Genomic DNA, 26,357 nt, shown 5'->3' on the forward strand with positions numbered 1-26,357 from the left:
TGAATCTATTTCACCAGCCCATTTACTCTAGTCCTAATGCTTTTGTTTGAACTCTAACTAAAGACACAGCAACAATCCCATGCCACCTCTGACTAACATCTCCAGTTCTGCTGATTTCTTCTCCTCTAGTGTTTGATAATGGGTACTTCCACTGTTCAACCTCAAGTCCATTGGCTTTAGATGGAGTGCTCTGGATGAGCCTTCCTCAGCTACTGATGCTATGGGGAAAGATGAAGCATAGTCTTTCCAAAGCAACTTATTCTTTCATGACGCTGCATCTCTTACCTCAATGATGATTTGGGGATACTGGAGGAGGAAAAAAATAGAAAGAAAAAAAAAAGATCAAAACATCAAGAAATTAACTGTGGAGTTTGAGAAATACTAGAACATAAAGAAGGCTTTAAATAGCTTTCTCTGGATACAAAACACTGGGCCAAGGAAACAATTCGTAACTTATGTCTGTAATTAAAGAGATAATTTTAAGATAACCTGTTTGTGAATTTATCTTTTCTACAAAAACATGCAGTCTCTTTCGACATATCTGAGACAGATGAAGTGACTACAAAATCTGAGTGCTATGAAAGATTTACAGGAAAGCTTTCACACCCTTTGCCCTCTATAAAGTCAGGAAAAGGATGGAGTGTGAAGTTAAGGAGTTACAGCAGTTCTCCAAAAACATCAGGAGGCCTGTGCCAGACCCTTTTTATTCAATTTCTAAGTGACAGGGTCTCAGTGAACAGGTATCCCAGGAGCGTGCTTGGAAAATCTTGAGTCTCACTCATACTTACTGTTTCCTGAACAGGTCTGAACTGGGTGTCCAAAGTCACCACACGAAACATCACTGAAAAAGATGCAGGACAAAAGGGAATCATTTACTTTAGCAGCAGTAAGTTACTTTTAACATACAACAGAAACAAAGTTTGCCCAGACTTTCAGGGAGAACTAGAGTCCCCAGAGAACCAGAAAGGATTTGATTATCTTATCCAGTGAAGAATAAAACCAAAACAAACTTGTGTGCTGAAAGATCTTCAATTCTGACCCACTGGGACTAAAGGAATCTCTATAGTAAATAGGAATACCCTGTACTGCCTTCAATTCTTCTTGTAGGACTCATTTCTTTGGAGCATTTCCTAAAACACTGTACACAGACCATTTAAATGAAAAAAATTAAGAGAAGGAAGAATTTGTCTTTATTCTAAGTGTAAACGCTCTGCAGCACTGAAGTATAATTACACTAAAGAGATAGCTAACTATACCACAGCTAGTACTGTAATATAAATATTGTGATGGAATCAGCACTGTGAATTAGATTAGGAGTTAAATAGAAAGAGCTGTTGACAGGAAATGACATGCTTGCTTTATTTGTATATGAATTTTATTAATTCGAAGCTTAACCTATTATTTTCTCTATTTTTAAGGACACTTGTTAGGTGACTGACCTCAGTAAACCTGACAGAACTCGAGATCCTGTAAGTGCAATTAACTCAGTAAAAACACATGAGCTCTACTCATTTGTTGCAATTTTGTAAATCGGTTCTATTTTTCACTGACTTTTGATGAGCCCAACCTCAGATGACAATTATACACTCTCTGAAGGATTGCTCATGGCCATTGCAGTCCATGGTCTTTTACTCCACCAGAGGAAGTCCTTGTCATTCTAGACCCACCCTTGCACTCAATTTCCCAGTTGACTAGCTGACTCAAACTCCTCAGCCACCTTTTTGCCCTGGTTTGTAAATGGGTTTGTCCGTCTGGATGAAGACACTATTATCCACATTCTGAATCGCCACTGATCTTCTTTCAGCTATGTCGACTGTGGTGCCTTTGGCAGAAAAGGAAATGAATGCCAGGGGGTCAGAAGTAGCAGGAGGAACCTGGAGAGAAACAAAACCCCAGAGGAAAAGTGGTAAATGAGGTGTGATCAGGTCCCCTGGTGCCCGGGGTTCTTGAGTAAGATACTGACTGTCAAGTGAGTCATAAATAGCTTGTACAAAGTCATGAGAAGCCCCATCTTTACCAGTGAGATAATCTCTGAATTTTTGCTGTGGGTGGAAGTCCCATAGTCTGTCACCAGGTACGAAGGTTTTAAGCTATGCCCTTTCCTATGCATTTCCTCATCCCATGTATGCAGGTTGCCCCAGCCATATAGCTCAGTTCTGAAGTGTTTTCTCCTGCTGCAGTCTGAAGACCTAACCTTGGGACTTGTTTATCATATCTGTCCAGATCTTGCAGAGTCATGGGAAAGGGAATGAGCATGTCCCAGCTGGATCCTCCAGCTTGACAGTTATGACAGTCCCATAGGGCACCTGCACCCGCAATGGCAATCAAAAGCTTTTTTTCTGTTCAGTCTGTGAATGGAGATGGAAAGTCTTTCTCCAGCTTCCCCCTACAATGCATATGCCTTTCTTTTTTGTGTCTACATTGTCAGACTTCCTAGCAGTTTATCTTTTTTTGTCCTGTTCCTTTCCCACACTCTTCATCTTCTTGCTCTTGATAGGGAGAGTTGCCCTTAGAAGTATTTCCAGCTTCTACACCCTCTTCAGTAGTCTAAAAAGAGAAAAATACCTTAAACTCGCAGCACTTGAAGTAATCATTCTGTCTCACGGATTCCTCAAAGAGCGTCTTCCGGATACTGCCGTATTCCAGGACGATGCTCAGGGACAGAGGCTCCCTGAAGCTGTGGAGCTGGACACAAGCGGTCTGTGGGGAGTCGCTCCACACTACAGTTGGGACCAGCAGCACATACTGACTGTGAGAAGTCAAGAGCAGATCACAGAGTTTGGTCATGAAGGAAACTCAGAGCAAACAGGAGAGCAAAATACCACAGAAATGCTGCCCATATGAAGGAAGACATGGTTCAAAGCTTGTTCAAAGCTTGTTCAAATCAGCTGAAGGATTTTTGTTCTATTCAATTAATTTTGAATAATATGCTAAGAAAGTAAAAATTACAGTTGTCCCTCACAATTCTTTCAGAGCTGAAAGACTAACATTATTCTATGCAGTCTCTTCCCCAGCATGATACTGCATCTTTCCATCCCAGGCATTTACTCAGCTCCAATTGCTGAAGTGCCTGAACACCTGACAAGCTTAGCTGCATTTATCCTCCCATGACCCATATGTACACTTAAATACTAGTCAATGTTTGTAACAAATATTTATTTTTATTTTCCTCTGGATCTCTGTCCCTCCAGATAAGAACTGACATACCACAAGTCAATCAGCATAATGCACAAGAAATGGTCCTGCTTTTCTATTTTACCGAATATTCTAGGGAACACTAAATCTAACCTGCATGCTCTGTTCTGTTTCAATGCCTCTCCCTGGGTTGCTTCCTTTGCTTCATTCTTCCATTGGGCTTTTTTAGTTACACTGCTTTCTGTAACTAGGGCATCCTTCATTCCCCAAATTCTTCCTCTGAAAAACTTTCCTTCAGATCTGCTATATTTGGCTAACGTTCTGCTGCTGATCACCAGTTCTCTGCTGCCCGAATTAGTCTTTACAAATAATATATAATAGATTTGATGAGCTGGTTCTGCAGCACAACGTGAATCACACAATCTTTTCTTGATAATCTGACCCTTTCCCTTTTTTTCTCCCACAGTTTTGCTTACTCATATTGCCTTCATTGTTATTTTCAGTTGCCCAGTTCAGACTGAATGATATTTGAAGACCAAAAGTAAAATGATTAAAACCAACAGTGTAACTGAGAAAGCTAAACACTCTGGCTTTCACAGCGTTTTCCTTTAGAACTTTTCAGAAGGGCATTTAAGCTGTAATGTTGGTGTATTTTTGAAAATTGTGGCTGAAATCTTCCGTTTGTATAAAGTCGTGGACATTGACAGTGCTGTATGGTGACAGCACAGCAGATGCAATACTAATACTAACACTAGGATTGGCAGCATAGTCCCTAGTACCAGTCATTATCTGGCCTGTAGCACCTCCTCACACACCATGCTCCCTCTGCACTGCTGATGCTTATCAATCCCTATAATTAGTATTACTTGCTAGTCTAGTCTTGTCTCCACTTTACCCATGTGCTTCAGACTTCCACCTACTCCAGTTTTATGTTTCTGTCATTCAAATCAGGTTTCATAGCACTTTAATGATGATGAGCATCATTCCATATCATCCTTCAATGTAATCTATTTCCATTTCAGACAAATTTCAGAACCTGGATCTCAAACATCCAGTTTATTATATAGCAGTGTTCCAGAAGAAATAAACCGGTGGGAAATACAATAGAATATGTTATTATAAAAGTACAGAATGTATGATCTCTTACGGTTCAGAAGACACTGTGGCAATCCAGTTCAAGCACAGAATACTCAGAAGAATCCTTGACCACATCTCTGTCGGTGAAGAAAGAGGAGAGACTGATCTCCAGTGGACAGCCTGTCTTCTGGCTTTTAAACTGGCCTGAGATGATGCTCCTCCTCCACAGATTCCATCATATTCCAACAAAAGATATCTACATAAAATTTGCATAGGTTCATCTTCCTCTCTGTTGTGTGTTCTCACACTCCTTGAACTCTCAAACAATAGCTTAGGAAAGCTCTCATATTTCACATAACTTCCTGCAAGCCAAACCGGTTCTGCCCATCTGAATGTTTTATTGAAGCTTGCCTCTGATTATCATGTCATTGGCTGAAGGTTCCGTAATGTTTCAGCCTGTTAGTATTTGCCACTGCTTAAGTAGTTCCTTGTTGGGTGAAGATCTGTAGATATATCTCACAGAACAGAAGCAATCCTAACACAGTGCTATTGTATGCCTGCATAGGGGGCTGGGCAGTGACAATACACCATCAGACTATAGCTGCATTCAGTATGGCACAGAAGGGAACTCCTGATTGTAATCGGGGTTTCTTACTGAAAACAGTAACGTTCAGCAAGAAATGGTGTGGGCTAGTTGTCCAGCATTTTTGCCAGTGGTCAGGGCAAGCATATCCCTAGGGAAAGGAATCTGATAATATTACTTCATTTGTTCACTCATCTGTCTGTCAGTCTGCTTTTCCCCGCTGTCCCTGCTCCCCCCATGAAGCAACCTGCAAGCCTGTTGGTGAATTTTTAGTAAATCTGACTGAGAAGAAGTTTCAGAATAATCAAGATATAGAATCATAAAATGATTTAGATAGAAAGGGACCTCCTGACATTATATGCTCCAATCTCTCCTTTTAAGCAGGGCTAACTTCAAAGCTTGTCCAGTCATGTTTTAAATATCTCCGAGGATGGAGAGTCCACATCAGCTCCCATGCTTAACCATCTACATTGTGAAGATTTTTTTTTCCTTAAATCAGGATTTCTTCTATTATAACTTGTGTCCATTGCTTCTTGTGCTTTCACTGCGCACCCCTGAGATGAATCTGTCTCTGCCTTATCTATCATCCCACTTTATGCCGCAGAAGACTGCAATTATGTCCCCTCTTAGCCTGTGTTTCTTATATAACTGAATAAATGAGGTTGTCTCAGTTTCTTTCTGTAGGTTTGTTCCAGCCACTGACCATCCCAGTGACCTTCCACTGGACTTCTTCCAGCCTGTCAACACGTTTCCTGCACTGGGGAGCCAAATCTGGGCACAGAACTTCATCTGTGGCCTCACAACTGCTGAATAGAGGTGAAGAAACAACTTCATTGAGGTATTGGCTACACTCTTGGTAACACAGCCTTAGCACAGGGAACTAAAAAATCTATGGTAGTGCAGGACTACATTCCCAGTCTTACATAAGAAAAGAAAAGAAAAGAAAAGAAAAGAAAAGAAAAGAAAAGAAAAGAAAAGAAAAGAAAAGAAAAGAAAAGAAAAGAAAAGAAAAGAAAAGAAAAGAAAAGAAAAGAAAAGAAAAGAAAAGAAAAGAAAAGAAAAGAAAAGAAAAGAAAAGAAAAGAAAACAAAGTTAAGGTAGGAAATCAACATATCTATACCTGCAATTTAAGGAAAGTAACAGGCAATTTCCTTTCCTTTTTCTCTTCCTCTTCCTCAACCAAACAGGTGATGAATGGGAAGAGGAACTGAGTATACTGTAGGAGTAATTAGGGACATGAAAGAGCACTAGGGGCACTGAAAAAAAGGTGTTAGGCAATGTAGAGTGGGCCTGAAGTTATTTTGATGGTAAGGGGCATGAGAAGGAAATTAGAACTATTAGAGTGATGTGGTACGGATGGATGTGGGACTTTTGAAAACCATTCTATCAATTTCATTTCTCATGATATAATGCATCCTTGCTAATGATTCAGCTGTACAGGGATTTCCATCAGCATAGGTCATACCCTAAACTACCCATGCCTAACGAGCTTACCTACCCATCTTTCCCAGAAGCTTTCTAATGACCAAGTTAGGACACAAAGAAAACTGCCCCAGGTGCTGCAGGCACTCCTGTCTATTCCCACTGAGTTACTAGGGAGAAGCACTGCACTGTCAGGAGTGACCGTGACCTGTCAATAAGGTGACAGTGCTGCGTGGCAGGTGGGTGGTGTGCAAACTGGGCAGTCACATCATGAAGAAAGCTGCTGCATTAGTTGTAATGAGGGAAGAAGACAACTAAGAATATGTCGCAGACGTGTTTTTGTTTGCAGCTTTGAAATGCCTCAGACCCCATGTCTTATTGTAAACGGGTACTAAGTAACCGGCGAAAAAAAATCAAGGAGGGAGAAGGAAATAGTAACCAACTCCAGGGCTCTAGTGCAAATTGCTGCAGAAGCTCATCCTTTACTTAAGTGCAGCATGCCTTTAGGAAAAATGTAAGAGGGTTTTCTTGTTGATACGCACACATTGAAAAGGAAAAAATACAGCATTTGAAAAACTGAAACCTTAGAAGACATTATGTTCAGATCAATTGAAGAGGGCACATGTTTCTCTGGAAACAAGCTATTGAATTCATTACTTTAGTGAAACTGCTGATCGCAGATGACCTCTTCGTATTGTAGCAATGTTGTGAATAAATGAATGAGCTCAGATATTTGTGCTTATCACTACCATGTCAGGGATAATTCTTAAGATAACCACAGTGCAATGGGGAAATTATCCCAGTTGTTTTTGGTAGGAGGGAAAAAGAAGAACTTTTGAACTGTGTGATTAAGAAACTAGGAGCAGGAGAGGATGAAATCTTGTAGAAACATGAAGATCAGGATTTAACATAGAGGAAATAATGAACTTCACAGTAAACAGCTGTTACAAGACAAACACACAGAAGGTACCTTGATAGTGGATCTAAAACCAATCTGTTGACCTTAGACTGGCCCTGCTTTGTCTTGGTGTAAAGAAAGATGTAATTGGAGATCATAGTTAGACTAGAAAATTGACAAAATAAGGAACAGCACCAAATGCACTTCAGGACGAAAACAATGCAAATACAGACTTAGGTATCCCATATGTACTTGGTTTTCAAAGTAGAGTCATGTTGCATGCTCTTTGGATGGCAGAGAATCAAGATGTCTTTAACTCATTCAGTCCAGACTTCAGAAAGTTTGCTCTCTCTTATGAAGACATTTTATATACACATACATTTTCGTTCCTCCATTCTTTCTCCAGATGAATCAGAGGGATGGTTGCTGCAGTTGCATTGGAAACGTGTTTTTCACAACTTAGTTTTCTTTCACATAAATCTGAATTTGCCAATCCATTTTATCTCATCAGATGCACCTGTCCTCTTCCTTTTTACACTAGGCACACATAAATGTTAGGGCAAAGTAAAGTTTTCCAACTAACACTGATCCCATTGACTTTCTGGGAGCAGTTAAGTGCAGTGTTGTGCATGTACACTGCACACACAACAGAGAATTCTATGAGTCTGTGACTAGCCCACCTCCAATACTCCAGCTAGCTTGTGTAGAGCACCTCAGGTGTCCCTACGGTGTCCTAAAATGCCCAGTATAGCTAGCTGTATGTGCAGAATCTAGACACTAGATGTAGGCACAAATTAGAAAATAAACACACCAAAGAGTGTCCATTTGCCATGCAGAACAATGCATAGTCTGAGAGTAGAGTTGAGACATAAAAAATTTTGGTCAATTCAGATGTCATGCCTGTTTTCCTTTATGTCAAAGAAACAGCAGGAAGTTTAGTGGAAATATGAGCAGCTTTCAGCATTGAAGCCTTGGACTTTCCAGAAGAATGAGTAATACATAATTAGTTGTTTCTCTTCTATGGTTCCACTTTATATTTGCGTAACACTTAAGGACTGAGAGTACTTTCGAAGCCATGACTTCACCTGAGATGATGTACAAACAATCCACCCCACACTACAATACCTGTTTTTTGTCTGGTTTCTTTCTCTAAAACAGGTAGATGTGGGGCCAGAGCCCCAGCTTCCATTTCACTTCCACAAATACCCTCATCGATAGTCCCAGGCTATTTGCTAACCTGCAATCTTTTCAGGAAATTCCATTGTAATCTGAGAAATGCTTCCCCACATTTATCAAACCCATTCCGACAAAACATTTTGTTTTAAAAAGCCAACAAATCTTTGAATAGTATGGTATATGCCTCAGAGACTGGATACTCTGAATGACTTTGCCTACACAGCCTTCTACTTTTCCAAGACATATGCCCATCTGCAAGCTTTTAGTTTGCAAGTGATGATATTTCTCAGAATGTTTTCTGGCAACAGGCAGCTTGTAGTGAAGTTGGTGGAGTATGTTGTATCTTTTCATGTTGAATGGATAGAGCATTTTTTCTGATATTGCTTGTTGTCTGTAATAATGAAGATCAGGTAATATTAAGAATTGTAAAACTGTTATATTGAGATGAGTAAACAGCGCACTGTTCAGTCCCTGCAAGATCTTTGTTACAGATAAATTGATAGTAAATTAACTAGTATGGTGTCAACATCATCTCGCTGGAAGAGATTTTAGCCCTGTCTAAGAAAAATAAAGTATTACAACCTCATATGGCATGAAACACTTTCAAGTATCATCCATTTTTCTTGATCTATAAAGTGTATAGATCTTGAAAAAAACCCTACTCTGTCTAAATGATGAAAATAGGAGAACATAAACATAGCAAGGCAGGCCAAAAGAAGAGCTTAAAACAGACTAACAAAGATAATCAAAACTAGCAATCAATCTTTCTTCAGAAACAGCAGGAATAGGAAGCATGCCAGAGAATCCACGGTGACATGTAACCAGAAGACGATGAGGTCAAGAAGAGTGCAGAAGCAGTGCAAACAATAAGTATTATTACCTATTGTTTTAGTTTGATTAATAAGCATTAAATATTGCTGCATTTAGATGAACAATTTGATATAAAATTTCATTTCTTATAAAATAAAATACCCCAAAATCTGTGGACAATGCAATTCTGATGCAGTAACCATATTGCTGCCATTCTGAATTAGCTCAAAATCTTGAACCACCGACAAACTGATTTAATTTAAGACTTGGTTATAACAGACCTTTGCCATAAGGGGCTATGAACATGTATTTCACTTGATCACAAAGGACAAGAAATGTGTGTCAGGGAGACTTTTAAAGGGTAAAAATAATTTTTGCTTCAGTAGAAAATTTTCCTGTCTTGACTATTTTCCTTGTTCCCTTATTCATATAGGTCTGTTGCTTTAGGTGGAGATAGGCAGACTGTCACACTGAGCTTTAAAAAAGGCAAACAGGAACTGATTTAAAATAAAGAAACATATTTGAGAGCTTGTTTTTTGAAATATCAGCATCTCAAATTTTTTATTCAATTACAAAGAAAATGAATCAGAATCAGTTCCTTCCAGATTCAGATTCTAAATAACCTCCCACCCCTTATGGTTAACTGAGTTCATTTGGGTTTCATGTGTAGGTTTGTTTTTTTTTTAAAAAAAGAACAATATACCAGACTTCTGACCATCCCACTAAACAATCTCTCAGTTCATGGAATGCCCTTGTTTTACCCTTCTGGAAACATTCGAACTCTGTAAGTCAAAGGAATATTTTGTAATCACAGGAAAGCCAGGCTTGAGACCTAAAACCATTGCTGCTTTTCCTTCTCTGGGATGATCCTTGCCAATAGTCATTTCACAAGGTCTTCTCAGGTTGAAGTTGTAGTTGACCAATAAGCTAGAAAAGAATCCTATTGCTCACTCTGTAGCATCAGCTAGAATCAAGTCAGAACAAGCACCTAAGAGCAACAGCTCCTCAGCTTCACGGTCCCATGAATCACCACCAAACAACCATAAGGACAAGTGAAACCACATGCAGGTAACCAAGGCATCTTGATCATGAAACTTCTGACTCTAAACACTACAAAGGCTAGATGATCTCACATGGATAAACTGAGAACTAGCTAATATGGTCTTATGGGCTGCCAGTGGTTCAAAAGAATCAGTAGCTTAAAGACATAAGTGATATCACATGAAGCGATGTCATCCTTTGTATTTTAAGACTGATTTTCCCAGTCTTCTGAGCAATGCATGAGTAATGGCTCCAACACATGCCTTATAACTCCAAGACTTCCATTTAATAGAAGACATTTTTCAGGTGTGTTATTTCATCTAACAAAGGCTTATGGGCTTCTGAAAACTTCTTCCTGGTGATATGAAACAACTGCCACATGCACCCAGTGTGCTACCCACTAATTTTGCAAAGGCCATGACTCAATGAGATAATATGTAAGCAACAAGATGCTGGAGAAGCCTTCAAGAGTGACTCTTCAGGCAGCAAAACCAAGGCTTTTGCATCCCTGACCATTCTGCCTGAAGAGCCAGCCATTCTTGCAGGGACCAGGGACAAAAGGCTGTGCAGCTCAAATCACTTTTTATGTCCATCTAACTTTTTCCAGCTAATAACATCATCCTGCAGGTCATCCTGTTGAAGAACTTGCATTTTCCAGGAGAAACACTTTAGATGCTACAAATCCCTGAGGGGGTTTTTCAACCTTTCCACCCCTGTGTACCTTCACACAACACCACTGCCAGGTACAGCTCACATGGTTATCTCCTGACCCTTCAGATAGCACCTTATCTTCTGGGTATATCTGTACTATCGGATCTCTTGGCTCCCATGTTCTGGTTCCTAGTTTGTCCTCCCTGCATGGATGTCAGTTCCCCACAGGGAACTAATTTGGAATGAACCAAGCAGTGCCTTCCAGGAAGAAACCTATGTATGATTCTGGGGATAATCCATGGCAAGGAGTACTACTGATAGTCATGATTGGTCAGACCACAGCATGGTAGCTCCCCTTTTTGCTTTGTCGGTAGGCTTTGCATTGGCAGTCACCCCACATGCCTATGGAGGTGTACGTGTCAGGATGTACGACACTTAACCTTGCACACTGCAGCAAAGCTTGCATGCTACTTCTGCATTTTCAGAAAAGACCTGAGACTAACACTGTGCGATTCAGCTACTCCAACCTGTTATAGAGCCCTAAGTTGCTGGATGCAGGATATTAAACAACACATGGTCCGATCAGAGATCCCTCCCTAAAGAGGATGCATTTAAAAGTAAAGATACTGTCTCTGTTGTCTCCTTTTACCTGGCCTCTGGTTACAGCAGGAAATGTGGGAGCATGGTGATATTTTGGAAGGTTAGTTTTCTCTGCAGCAGTTGGGGGTAATCTATTTACATCCCCCAGTGGAGTCTCTCTTTCTTGTTGATAACTTGAAAACCTGCAGTTTATACTAAGTAATTTAAGCCCTGCCCTGCAGGTCTGCTTGTGGGGTGGTGACCAACAGCAGCTAACCAACAACGACTGTAGTGGGAAATGCTTAGATAAGACATGCAAGCTCAGAAGCGTAATATAGGTCATCCTAATTTTTTTGTCTAAAAGGAAAAATTCAGCCTATAGACTGGGAAGGTGAAACACAGTGCAGTCCAGAGTCTGGAGCTTGATCAAAATGTGTCAAATATAAAGTGTAAAGCGGTTCCCCATTTCCATGCTTTAATTACCAGCGTGTTCCTCCTCAGTCAGCCTGTAGTTGGGATCCGATGTTAGAGGAGCATTGCGCTGTACCACAGATGATTCATGACAACAGCAAGAACTTGATGAGTGACTCCCTTAACTCGGTAACAAATGCAGCCCAACACTGATACTCATCTAATGTTGCAAGCTGGATGTTTTCACTCTTACAGGAACAAAAAGCTGCTTTCTGCTGGTGAGGTCTGGAACGAAAGGCCGAACTGGATCAAAAGTAAATTTCAAGTCCCTAAGTTAATTTTGGAATTTTATCAATCTTTATATAGCAGATTCAATCCATGGAGAGCATCATCAATGTGTTTTATTCGATCTGATAATATTTTCATTTGCAAGAGCCCAGCTACTGATGGGTTCAACGTTGTCAATATACATATGCATATATATTTTGCATTAGTAGACCTCTATCCTGCTCAGCCAGGGAGGAAGAAAGGAGGGGGGTTATTGATGCCATTTGTGTTCATGGGAGTGCTCTGTGTGTCTGTGTAGGTCTCTGTGGTGGCCATGTATGTATGTATATCTATGACATATACGTGCATTTGTGTGTGTGTGCCTACTGGGGATAACATGCTTAGCCTTGCTACTGGTTGCATCCAGGGGCAAGGAGCTGCAGCAATTTCACCTCTGTTGGGCTGCCAGATTCTGCTTTCCATAAGAATCTTCTGCAATGTGCCCATTATAGGGTACATTTAAAGATTCAAAGATTCAACTACAGCAGAGGGCTCTGTCTACTGTCTGGTTAGGGAAAATATTTCAGCAGACAAGATGCCAAAGGCATAAACAGACCTCAAAAGGATGTTACATTATTTGAAAACAACTTCTGTGTAAACTCATAATTCAGATCCTTTCCTAAGAGGAAAAGAAGATGAGCAGAAGCACCAGTGCCCCAGTCTCTCTCTGCTCACCAGTGTAAATCTTAAGAATTTATTAACGCTCCTAGCTGCCACGTTGCTAAAAAAAAAGGCCACGATGCAAAAAAATGTCCCTTAAATTTGCAAAGAAATGCTTTGAAATACAATTTGTATTCAGTGTTCCTAGAGAACCTCACATATAAGTGCATAACTGAACACGGGGAGGCCTTGTGCTGAAAGCCATGTCTCTAAAGGCATAGTACCACTAAGTAGGACCTTTACTTTTTGTAGATGAGAAACACCTCAGAAAGACATTTGCACCAACACCTAGGGTAAGAGAGTAAGTCTGGGAGTGGCCCAAGCCTGTATTTTATTGCATGCAACTTTATTTTTAGTAGAAGTGTTTTTAATTGTATAAACAAACTCCAAACCCTTTACTTTGTTCCATTAGTAATTGCTATAATTTTCAGTGTGGCTAAATGTGATAGGAACAAAACATATCTTTCTCAAAGCAGTGAACACAGCTTTGATCTGCTGCAAGCAGAAGCTTTGGGCCACCAAAAGCTGAAGGAAAATCTGAAGAACCCTGGAACTGGGCTGTGTCACTTTCTGGTCTACAGCCAGTCTGCTTGGGGACCGGTGCTGCTGTGGAAGAGACAACTACTGAATTCCAAGCCCCTCTGGCAAGAGTCGGGTAGTAAAAGGACATCCTGAAACTGAAGGAATAAACCTTTATCACCACAGTGACACCAGCCACTACGTGGTTTCTCCATGCTACGGTGAACGCCAGATGTATATTCATTATAATCCTGGATTACACTGTTGTGTTGCAGCCTTCTGACCCTTGTTGAGGCTGCATAGGAGGAAACAAAAATAGCAGTTCCTGAGGGAACACAAGAACGAGTCCTGCCACATAGCTCAGGAATCTCCTGTACAGAGGAGAATGAGGCCCTCCAACCACAGTCCAAAGCAGAGCTGGTACAGAGATGATGCTGCAGTCATAGGATCTTCCCCTGGGTCTCTTGGACAGCAGTGTCAAACCACCCTTACAAGATGTGCAGGAATAGTATAATTATAAACAATGATTACAGTTTTCATGATCTGGGGATGATTACCCAATAATTAAGGAGCAATCACACACACTCTTCAAATGACGTCTTTGGATGTCTTGGGACTGCCAGGAATCAGGAGTGGCAGCCACGGGTGGGTGTGAGGTGCAGGGACAAACAATCAGGAATGCAAAGCTGTCACTGGATAGACGTCCCTGCGTCAAATAGAGCAGGGCAAATACTGACAAATGCTGCAGGCTACAGCTGATAAGGAGAAACAGGGAAGTGTGCTGAGGACACAGAGGAAAGGGACCAGCGGCATGGTGGTGGAGATGTCCCTAGGCACATCTCCTGTCAGCAGGCTGGAGTGGGCACTGGGCAACTGATGTCTCAGGGAGACCAGGAGCCACCTGAATCATAGAATCATTTAGGTTGGAAAAGACCTTTAAGATCATCAGGTCTAACCATTAACCCAGGACTGTCAAGTCCACCAATAAACCATGCTGCTAAGCACCACATTAACATGTTTTTTAAACGCCTCCAGGGATGGTGATTCCACCACCTCTCTGGGCAGCCTGTTCCAATGCTTGACCACCCTTTCAGTGAAAACTTTTCTCCTTATTAGTCCAATCTAAACCTCCCCTGGTGTAACTTGAGGCCATTTCCTCTTGTCTTGTCACTAGCTATCTGGAAGAAGAGACCAACCCCCACCTGCCTACAACCTCCTTTCAGGTAGCTGTAGACAGCAATGAGGTCCCCCCTGAGCCTCCTCTTCCTCAGACTAAACAACCCCAGTTCCCTCAGCTGATCCTCAAAAAACTTGTGTTCCAGACCCTTCACCAGCTCCGTTGCCCTTCTCTGGACATGCTCCAGCACCTCAATGTCTTTTTTGTTGTGTGGAGCCCAAAACTGAACACAGTATTCAAGGTGCGGCCTCACCGGTACAAAGGGACAATCACTTCCCTTGTCCTGCTGGCCACACTATTTTGGATATGAACCAGGATGTTGTTGGCCTTCCTGGCCACCTGGGCACACTGCTGGCTCACATTCAGATGGCCATCACTCAGCACCCCCAGGTCCTTTTCCACCAGGCAGCTTTCCAGCCACTCTGCCCCAGGGCTGTAGCGTTGTGTGTGGTTGTTGTGACCCAGCTGCAGGACCTGGCACTTCTTCTTGTTGAACCTCATACAATTGACCTCGGCCCATCGATACAGCCTGTCCAGATCCCTCTGCAGACCCTTCCTGCCCTCAAGCAGGTCAGTTCTCCCACCTACCTTGGTGTCATCTGCAAAGTTCCTTCAGGCGCACTTGATCCCCTCTTCCAGATTGTTGATAAAGATATTAAACATGACTGTCCCCAATACTGAAGATATCCTCAGCAAAACCATGACACCTACAGCCTCCCTACCCTGTGCCTATGGGGAGGCTCTGGCTTTCCAGGATGCAGGCAAAGCTCTTTGGCCAGAAGAGAGGACAAGCGCATGTCTTACTGTAGCAGTGTATGGAGTCAGTAGTCTCTGTAATTTATCTGCTTCTCTGTTACTTGTGGCTCCCAAAGGGAGCTGTTGACCCACAAGGAACCACCAGATCTGACACACTGGTCCTCCCTGCCTGGCTCCTGGTGGCTGAGGAGAGCTTTGGGGACAGAGCCCTATGGAGGTCCCAGAAGAACAGCCAAGTGGGCAGACTCCCCAGGGAACCCTGAGGCAGCTGCCATGACTGCTACTGTGGGAAGCGCCAAGCACTGGGCTGGTGGGGCTGGGATGGGGGCCAGTGCTGCTGGGAGGTGGTCTGTGCCCCATGTGCCCTGGTCTTTGGCACAGCTGAGGCAATGAGACCTTCTGGAGCTGGCACGTTCCTGAGCTGTGACCTGCTATGTGCCCCCTGCACCACCAGGCCCTGGCATGGTGAGGTGAGGCTTGTGCAGGAGGGGAAGCTGCTCTTGTGGTGCAGCACCGGTGTCCTGAGGATCCTAGCAAAGGTGCACCTGGAAAGCTCTGCAATCAGCGCAGCAGTGCAATGAGGCAAGACTAGACCCCTTGCTGGGCTTTGGTGACAAAGACCATACGCTGCCGAGCATCTCCCTGTTGGCTTTCCTTCTTCCTCTCCTTGCACTGACTGTGTTGCATTCTCAGCCTCTGCAGGGGAAATCTTTCAGTGGGACCACCAAAAATTTGAGACCACTCGATTTTGCAAGGTGACCTGGAGTGGCTGGGTCACTGAAGAAAGCTAAGAAAAGGGCACCAGCTGGTGGAGTGGAAGCATTGCACTGTGATTTCAAATAAATTTCCTTGTTGTGAGGAGATCTAAACTCTTGTGCCTTGTGCCTCCACGAGCCAAACCAGCATGAAAACCCAGAGGTTCTGCTAGCAAAGTTACAGTGCAGCTTTCTGGCATCAGTGGGCAAGCAGCTGTCATGCCCAACATGAAAATGCTCTGTAAACTCAGGAAACAAGGGGCTGAAGCAAGGAGTAAGTAAGACTTGGTTTAATCTATGCTAGGAAGGGAGCTAGGGAGCATTTCAGTGGAAAAGAGCCGCTCTGAGAACTAAGCAGACCAAAACTGCTGAAACTGTGTGTGCAGTAGGCACCCCTCAGATAACTGGCACATTTTTCACATTATTTGGTGCCTTTCCTTTTAAGTACCTCTGGCAGCATATTCAGGCTCTCACAAGACATCTCAGATGTCAGCTGCTCTAAGGCAAATGCAGCCAATCATTAATTCATAGCCCTGCGCTAAACTCTGCTGGCAGGTTAGAAGCATGTCATTGCTAGAAAAAAAGATACTGATGTGTAAACTTCACTTTACTGTAGTCTACTGAAATTAATAAACTTTAGTTGAGTCAGACAATTCATGTTTCCATGTGTACATTTCTTCCTGAAGCCTCACTCTCTACTGTTGGGACTGCCTAAAAGGATATTTGGTCCTTTCTGGGGCAGGATGGTTCCTCCACTTTCACTTTTCACAGGGGGAGATTGCTCCCAGTAATGAGGATTTTTAGGCTGATGCTGGCTCGGAATTTGCATGATGTACTTTGTTGTGCTGCTTTTTTAATTAAACTTTCTTGCACAGTCCTTGAATGTTAGTTTTTGCCTTTTGCAGGTGGTGTCCCTCTTCTCTTGCTGAGTTAGGAGTGAAGACAGCGGTGTGTCTCAGAGGAGATGGAATAATGCAGCAGCCTTTGCTCAGGCTGCTTTGAAATGTCAGTTGAATGTTGAACTTGCAGCTTGTCACGAGCTATTCTGTAGTGCTCCTCTACGCTGCTGAATTGCTGTGGGATGCACTTTTCCTTGAGAAGAGTGAGCAGTGAAGTGAACTATGTCACTATGTGCCTTCATAATATGCTTTTGGTCCCATGAAAGGGCAAATGTAGTAACTAGGTCGATTAGTTTCTCTAAAGATTTACAGCACCGCCTTTCTAACTTGCAGAATTTTGAGGGAAGACGAAAAATTCCAATTTCTCTGCAGTTACTAAAACGTGCTCTTAACTTCTGTCTTTCAGCCAGCTTGGATTTTTATGTCCTTTCTTCAGGCCGATTCAAAGTGTGTTTTGGGTAAAAGCTTCATTCATGATCTGTTTCACACGGAGCAAAAAGAAGCTGCAAAGACAGTTTCCAGTGTGCTTAATGGGTTGCATTCTGGAGTTTGATCTCTTCACCCTGCTGGAGAAGGAGAATTTGAATGTTTGTTGGCTGAGCTCTGACGTTTACACACCAAGTCACCGTATCTCTTTTCAATGCACATGGCATTGGCTGAGCTCTTCACTTGCACTTTAGACAAGTTAGACTTTGAATAGAACCTCATAAAAGTAATTACCTTTTCAGCTGGTGTCTCTAAAACACAATTGAAAGGTAGAAGAGACACGGGAAGTTGTTTCTGCTGAGTTTGTATTCAGAAAATAATCTGTATCAGGCAGTTCCTAATGCACGGCATTATTGCCAGACTGTAGCATTTGACTGTGAGCCAAAAGTAAATGTCAGCAGGGCGATCTCCAGGTAGCACAGGGGTGGCCCAGTCCTGAGCTCAGTGCTTCCAAGTAGGTTGGGGAGTTGCCTGGTAGGTGTTTCCCTGAGAAGAAAAGACAACCAATCCTCAGCACCAATATTTTTCAGACTGAGAATCTCTCTTCCTATTTAATAACAATGCTTGAGTGGTAAAGTTCACTGGGAGGCACTTTGCTCTGTTTTTTTCATACAGAGCTCTGGTGCATGATGAGGACTCCTCAACATTGCCTTTTATTTTCACTCTGCCATTCTTTCACATAACCATGTCTCTACTTGTTATTTTCTTACGCCATAGGACTTTGTGGTCTGCTGGCCATATTGTTAAAGTTTTCTTTTGCAGAAAGAGTTGGATGAAAAAGCAAGCAACATTTTTTGGTGGTTTGTGTTTATGCATATGCATAAGGATCTGTGAACTAGAGAGTAACTGCAGCAGAGGTATGGACCACGTGCTGAGTGCTGTGATGTTGGTGGAAAGGAAGTGCACTTTTCAAACACCCAGCTCATTGATCTGGTGCTGGGTTTGGTTTGCAATTCTATCTCCTGTTTAAAATTTTAATTAAAATAGCTATTTATATAAACTGTCAGTGTTCTATAAATAAGTGAAAGGGATCTGCTCTGTATACTGTTTCAGCTGATTGTAGATCTGCTCTATGCATTTCAACATCTATGGCACTGATGGGTTTGGTTTTCCCACCTCTGGCATACTTGATTGTCTGTGGCATACTTGATTGTCTGCTTTGAAATGTGAACAGTAATCACCTGAGTTGCCTTTGTCACTGTGGTAAAGCACTAGCATCCAATAAGGAAGGCTGTTCCACTCTTCTGCTGCTCACCCTTTGGAAGGATCCAGATTAAAGTCTGAACAATGCTTGATGTCCACAGTCTGCAGTCTGGGACACACTTATGTTTACACAGCAGGAGAAGTGTAGCTGGGATTATGTGATTCTCCAGTACAGGTAGGTGCTCCAGTATTCAGCTACTGGCTCTGAAGGAGCATGACCTGCAGGGGATAAGATGTGGGTCTGGTAGGTTTGTCTTTTCATGTGCTCTTATTCCTTCTGAAAACATGCAGTGTAGCAAATTAGATTTTGAAAATGGCAATCTCCTTTTTTTGTTTAAAAGAGGGAGGTAGTAATGGCAACCAAGTCCCACCTTTCCATAAGCCTGTGGAAACCATAGTGCTGTGGCTTTAATACCGTCAGCAGTCCAGCAGCTGCATATCCTCAACTTCTTTCCCAGTGGAGCAGCAGTTTTCCTGCTGCAAATTGCTCCTAACCCATTGGAACTGGGATTTGGCTGTTGGGGGACATTGACAGCATCATAGAATTGTAGAATCATAGAATAGTTTGGGCTGAAAGGGACCTCCAATGGTCATGCAGTCTTAGGGTTTGAATAATTGCTGAGACCCACAAAATGGAATAACAGGGTGTCTGTACCAGGCCCGTATATGTGATACCTCTTGTGCTAGTATATTTTGATCCTAGAGACATTATCTCCTGCCTGAGTGACTGATGCAACTAAGCAACAACATGGTTTGAAGTTGGGAGCTAAGTTTTAAGAAGAAATTTTTCAGTTGGCTTTTAATTTCTCAAGCCTGATGGTTATAGGCTGCTCTTCTGAAAGCATTCTGGAATCAAACTAGTCTTGTTCAGGCAGGAATCAGTGTTAGACGCAAGCTGGTATCTCTGTAAGCCATGCTTATTAGCAACAAATTATCCAGCATATCCTAAAATTTTATTAGCAACAAATTATCCAGCATATCCTAAATCTTTGTACACTTAAACACTGTTCTGAAAATTGCTAGTTTGAAGTAAAATCGTCTATGCATGAAAGTGAAGAAGGGAACACACAGAGAGGCTCAAAATCTTCCTGTTTCCTTGGAGCTACTCTGTACCACAGAACATTAATTAGACAACCAGTGTTTTCTACAAAATTTCAACGTAAGAAGCTTCAGATGTCCTCTTGGCCAACAGCACAAATTGGGATAAGTTTCGGAAGCGATAGCAAAATCTGACTGAAGGAGGAAGCACGTAACAAGGTTGAAGAAAGGAGCGACTATTTGTCTGTTAGAACTAGAAACGTCAACTAAGAAACCTCTTTTTCTGTTGCTCATCCTTCAGGATGAAAAGATTATTCTGAAGACAGAGACTGCTTGTTTTTATCCCAGGGCCGAGCCACTGTAAGAACAATAATGCAACACAGGAGCAGCATGTGCCAGGCACTTTTTGAAATCAGACTCAGTGGAGTTGTTGTCTTGGTGCTAAGTGGATGAAAAAGTTCATTAATATTGACTTTTGTCTACCATTATTGACCTTCTCCCTTCCTCCTCTGCCCCTAAGACAAAGGGATAATTAGCTGTTTTCCAACTTTCCCAAGCTCTGGTTATTCTTCCAATTTGAAAATCAGACCGCTCATTTCAGGAGGTAAATAAGCATATATGGCAAGTATCTAGCGACTCCCTCAGTTGTAAGATTCTAGCAGACTTTTAAGGAAAGAAATTTGTAAGTGACATGGATTTCTTTGAAATTGGAGCTGGGCTTCTCCGTCATTTCAGTATTTCCGAAACTGCTGTCCTTGGTGTCCAGCTTTCTGAATGTAACGGTGATAATCTTGGCAGGGGACATGATGTGCTGCCCCCACCTGAAGCAGCTGTTCTCAGGTAACGTTGAGGCAGAGCTGGGCTTGTCCTGCCCTGGGTTCCTCCAGGCCTTTCTTGGCAGCCAAACATTGAGCACTGCCAATGTGTGGGCTGGGTTTGCCATCTGAGCTGAACCAAGAGGAGCTTCGGGGGCACTTGGCTGCCTCAGACAAATCAAATGGGCTTGTCTTGCTGTATTACTGCAGTACATAGGCATGTGCTTTCTAATGAACTTTCATTTTTCACAGAGGCAGTGAAAACCAAAAGAACAAGGAACTTTCTTATTTCGGTCCCCAAATACTGTGTGCTTTCTGGGATCTACAATAGGATTGTGCCATTTACAATTCAGAACTTGGCATTCTGCGTATACATCAGGCACAGATGTGCTCAGTACTGGAACAGAAGCCAAAGACTGACAGAAAGCAGGTAGCTCTGGAAGGAAGGGAAAAGATATTAAGCCCAAAGAGAATGATGCTTTGTTATTCCTTGAGTATTCTGATTATTTTTCTTGAAAACATGAATTTATACTTCCAAATGTGTATCCATCTTCATTCACTGGTTTGTTTTGTTGCTCTTCTGTGGCTGTTTCTGTTTCAGCTATATCTGCATAGCTGAATGCCTGCTATGGCCAGACACAAATTTTATTCTTCTATCACATTGTTATAGCCCTCAAGAAACAAAGTGTTTCTCATTAAATGAAAGCTAGGGTAGCAATTTACATGGAATTTCTGAGTATTGTGGCCAGAACTGTCCCCGTGTCCTCCTCCTGCGCCAGCACATGTGTTCAACTATGCTCTGCAGTTAGCCAGATGGAGCAGTCTGGGGTAGAATGAAATCTTGTAGGCTAGTTCTAGGCTGGATCAGTTCACCAGTACAGCGTGCAGTTCATTTTGTAGCTTTGCAAATGTTTGTGGTGACACGCAAAGGGCAATGGCAACTGCATTCAGGTGGCTTAAACTGGCCATGGAGTGGCAGCCTTCAGGTGTGAGTCCTCAGTGGAAATGTGGTTGTTGAGATTAAGGACCTTTTTATGTATGTGTCCATTTTCCACCTCTTGACCCTTGGGTTATGCAGTGGTGAGATTTTTCCAGCACAGATGACTCAATAGCATTTGTTTCGAAGAAGCCTGTTAAATTGCACAGCCAATTCCAGGTGACTTAAGATTTTGTTGGGACAACATCATGATCTCATTGCAGGATCTAGATTTTGATGCGTATAAACTATTAGACACATCATCTGTATAGCTCTATGCAGGGGAAAGGCAACAAACAGTCTGAGTTCATGTTTTCTCTCAGGCAGAAGAAATTATAGAAAGTAGCAATGAAAAGAACAATATTATCTGCTGTCCTTTGCTTTCTTTGCCCACAGCTAGAATAGACCAGGGATTTTACTCTCCTACAGTTTTCAGTACTTTGCAGTGCCTTTAAGTCTGGGTCTTGCACTATTTTCACCCAGAAGATGATTGCATAGTCAAGTAAACCTTCTAGGTTTTAGGAGATTTTTCCTGTTATTTATATTTGGTTTCCCTTGACTACATATTTTTTGAACCTTTCTGGTGCATGGAATTTTGGGCAATGAAGCACAGAGGCATGAGGGAGAAAATAGGTAAAATGAAGAGAGTGAAGGTGGAAGCACTAGGTTATCCACAGTTGCCTTCCAGAGAAATTTGCCTTCCATTTTAATTTATAAATGTACATATTGTTGAGTAGGTTATTTAAATGAAAGACCTTGTAGTGGTAATAAAATGCAAAAATCAAATGGGAGAAACTTATGAGGCAGAAGTTGAACTCTAAATTTTTATGCTTTGTTCCTAGTTTTCTAGATGTGAAAAAAATTGCTATGTTCTCTACAATGGATTTTGTAGGGAACATTCAATGTGAATCCTTCTGGCAGGGGAAGGTGTTTTTTATAAGCAAAACTGATTTCACTCATGCTCCTTCTGCCACGGATTTCACTTATTCTTTCATATTCACTAGTGCCAGGACATATTTGTCCAGGTAATCTGGGAAGGAGTAATAGTGCCACACAGGGCAGCTGTCAGCAGCGGCTGAGTTCTCATCATGTCTCTAAAGGTTCTTCTTTATTGGCAATCATCATTAACTATTACCTGAATTTTCGTCATACTTTTTGCATCTTCCATGAGTAGAGATTTACTGAGATCTTTCATCTGACTATCTTCTCTTGCCTCTTGCAAGTCTCAGGAAAAAATTGCTGAGTCTCAGTGTTCTTTTTTTTTCTTACTTGAGTTTTTTATAGTTGCAATCTTGTTTTTCAGCTCTTTAACACCTTTTCTTTATGTTTTTAAATTGCTGCAGTCCTTGTTCTCTTCTTATTTGAATGGCAACCCTCTTCACCAGTTAAGGCATATTATGTCTTTATAATTTGTTCCATTCTTTATTCACATGCCTTTATATTCATATTTCCATTCAAATGCCATTCATTGCAAATTTAAGATTTCTGTTATATCAATCTGCAGTTTATTGCAGTGTTTGCTTCAAAAAGAAACAGGGCACACGTGGATAGCTTTTCATTGCTTTGCATGCCAGCTATAGAAAGCTCATATGTAGAGGACCTGTGAGCAAATGAGCAAACATACTTGAAAGGTAATGTTTACTAGAAAATACACTTTTTGTAACATAGAAATTAAACCAGCTGGATTTTATACCTAAAAATGCACCCTACATCTAGCGATTCTTAATTATTTTAAAATTACACTATGGTATAGTATAATAATTAATAAGTTTAGGATACTAAAGTTTGTTATTATAATGCTATCAAACAGAAATTGAATGCAGTATGAAATCTCATGCTGACCTTTAAACCGACATACATTACTCCATAGCTAATCCGTGCAAAAATCTTGTTTAGATAAGACCAAGACTGTATGAAAGACAAATAGCAACTGAATGTTTAAGATCAGCATTTTCCCCTGTGTCCTGCTGATAACTGCCTGAGGCACAGACCCCGGAGAAGTTCGCTTTTGCAGGACAGCAAGCCAGGGACCCTGGACGGTCTCGGTGTGACCTGCCGCCACCTCCTGGCCATAAAACCATAGACCCATTTCAGTTGTAAAAGACACTTAAGATCAAGCGCAACCATCAACCTAATGCTGCCAAGTCCACCACTAAACCATGTCCCTAAGTGCCACATCTACACATCTTTTAAATACCTCCAGGGATGGTGACTCAACCACTTCCCTGGGCAGCCTGTTCCAATGCCTGACCACCCTTTTGGTGAAGAATTTTTTCCTAATATCCAATCTAAACCTCCCCTGGTTCAACCTGAGGCCATTTCATCCTATTATGCCACAAACAGGTAGGGGTGCTTTGCAATCATGAACTGTGACAATGTTTGTTCCTGTAAACCATTGCTGTGGGTGCCATTGTCCCATTCATATTCCCGAACACCCTTAATGCTCTCCCCCTATGAGGTCTCTGCAAGCAGATTTTTAAGGCATGGGTTTTCTTCAGAATGATTAGTAACACGGGAACCCTGTTCCCATTAATAACATTAACTAATAACATTAGTAACCCTGTGCCCCAGGTTTGAAGAGATTTGATTCACCCAGACTGAGTGGTTGGGTCCCAGATTCCTCATATAGAGAAGTAGCACCGTCTCCCTGGAATGGTTTTGACTTACTTTGAAGAAGCTACTTTTTGACAAAAAAAATGGATTCAATTCCATGAGAGCTGGGGCAAAAGCTAAACTGCAGACCCTTGTCTTCCCAGCAACTAGAAATCAGTGATAGCTTTAACAGACAGGTGACCTTTATGAACAGAACAACTCAAGAATGGGATTTTAATTCTTTTTGTGACTTCCTAAAAGTATTTGCATACGAAGTCTCCTACAATATTTAGTATTTTACCCAAGCTGTTTGAATCATATGACACTGGGAATATTGGCTATTAATTTTAAAGGCAGATTTCTAGTTTCCAGTATGCTAAAGAAAGCCCGGAAAACAGAACCCAATGGATTTGTAAAATACTGACATCCAAGTATTTATAATATTAAGAATTTCCTGCTGTTTGAGAAAAGATCACGAATATTAAAGCCTTGATTCATGGAGTACGTGTAAGGGACAAGGCTGCTAAGTAGCAGCATTCACAGTTATTAATTTGGATCTTTGCTTACACAGACTGAGGCATTAGAAATCAGATTATATCAATTAAGAACTCTGGGAAAATTGGAAAGCCACAAGAATTTATTATTAACACCATAAGCCAAATATAAAATTGAGTGCATTCCTGCTAGTGATACAGGCATTTGAAAACACTCTGTTACTGAAATGACCTCATGCATGGAGGATATTCATCTCTCCATCATCCCAGAGAGTGGTTCCAAAACTCCACACCACCAGTGTTCCCAGGACACTAGGAAAGGCTCATCTCTGGGTCCATAAGATACTGCTGTTCCATGAAGCAGCATGATTTATCTTTTCCACGTCTCTGCTAGAGCTAACCTAGAAAAAAAGGAAAGCAAGTCCAGCTGCCACCCTTTGATAGGCACAGCCTCTGCATCTCATCAGGCTGCCTTGTACACTTGCAAAGGTGTCCCTGAAGCCAGGAGTGTGAGAGCAAACAGCGGAAAATTTGAAAAGACATGGAAGATGGGGCCAAGGGTAAGACCTGCCTTTCCTATTTGAGTTGAAAGTGTGAAACCCACTTCAAGTGATGTGAGGAGAGAGTGGACTTCCAAAGTACCTAAATGACATGTTGGAATTAATTTTTAGTTAAAAAAAAAAAAAAGTCAACAAAGAAAAAAATTACTCCTCTGTGCCATAAGAAAAAGTATCCATTTGCTACAAAAAGCCCAGAAGGATGAATGTGTAGAAATCAAAAATAAATGTCTAACACATTTACCTTATGGAAGGCACTTAAACAGACCTCAGAATACAAGTCCAGACAAAGAACATTGCCTGCACTGCCTCTGGGGTGAAAAACAGGAGACACAATGCCGCAGAAAGGAATATTCTGAAGTCCTTGAGGTGTTCTCAAGACATTGCTCCTCTGCAGCCTTGCCCAGACACCTGCCCAAGGCAGTCACACCCCAGGTACTTGTGGTTTTGTTAACCACAGCAGGCATCGTGGCTGGTTTAGGATTCCTTCTGCCTGGGTCACTCTACAACCTGCCCTGCCCAACAGGGGACAAGAGGGAAGGGGAAGTGGAAGGGAAGGAGGCACTGGAAGAGGAAAAGGAAGGCTTGTAAAAATGTGGATTTTTGTTGGAAGAAGAGCTTAGAGAGTTGGGACTGTCCAGCTCAGAGGAAAAAAGGCCGGGGGGCATTGTCCAGAGAGGTTATGGAATCACCGCACACGGAGTTATTCACAAGCCGGTGGGACCCGTGTCTGGGCAGCCTGTAGCTCTGGATTCCCACGGCACGGGGAAGGAGATCCTCTCCCCACAAGTGGCTACGTGGGTTTGGTTTGGAGGGGAGAGGCAAGGGCTGAAGGGAGAGCTGTCGCAGGGCAGGGAGGCAGGCAGAACGCAGAGGAGGGCGCTCAGCCTTAGAGCAGCTGCCCCATGCCAAGCGTGGAAAACAAGGGGCTCAGCTGGGAAGCAGAGCTGCTCCCTGAGCTCACCCATGCAGGGCGGAGCCAGAGGGGTGATGTCACAAGCAGACAGGTGAGGTCCTTTCTATTTGTCCCTGCCACTCAAGGAGAGCCACCGCTGCTGCTGTGCAGGTGGGCAAAGGGCCAGAGCCTGCGCAGGAGAGGCCCTGAGCCCCAGACCTTCTTCCTAGGGGCTGGGGCAAAGCAGGGTCTGTCCTGGCTTCCCTGCCCCGGACAAGGCTCGGCCAAGCCCAGGCAACCCGAGCCCAGAGACAGGACCTGCGAGCGAGGGCCAGCAAGGGCGGGCGGCCAAGGCAGGCAGGGCACGGGACGGCACAGCGCGGAGAGACCTGCGGGAGCAAGCTGTGAGCAGCGTGCCTGGAGCA

The 26,357-nt window shown here is 42.4% G+C and overlaps 1 protein-coding gene across 2 annotated transcripts in view; it reads right to left on the reverse strand.

Annotated features, from left to right (window-relative positions):
• The window catches only part of LOC308065821 (ovostatin-like), a 53,509-nt gene extending 27,575 nt beyond the window's left edge, over nt 1–25,934 (reverse strand). Inside the window, exons 1-5 of one of the 2 annotated variants that reach the window (XM_080392322.1) lie at nt 4,283–25,934; nt 2,566–2,749; nt 1,718–1,874; nt 789–841; nt 286–306 (exon numbers count right to left, since the gene is read on the reverse strand). In XM_080392322.1, coding sequence (XP_080248448.1) covers nt 286–306; nt 789–841; nt 1,718–1,874; nt 2,566–2,749; nt 4,283–4,485 — 618 coding nt within the window. In that variant the 5' untranslated portion in view covers nt 4,486–25,934. The remainder of the gene's footprint in view (nt 1–285; nt 307–788; nt 842–1,717; nt 1,875–2,565; nt 2,750–4,282) is intronic. The other variant, XM_080392323.1, reaches the window with a different exon arrangement.
• Between the last annotated feature and the right edge of the window lie 423 nt (nt 25,935–26,357).

The sequence above is a fragment of the Falco punctatus genome (genome assembly GCF_963210335.1).
Source record: "Falco punctatus genome assembly, chromosome: 6".
Lineage (NCBI taxonomy): Eukaryota > Metazoa > Chordata > Aves > Falconiformes > Falconidae > Falco > Falco punctatus.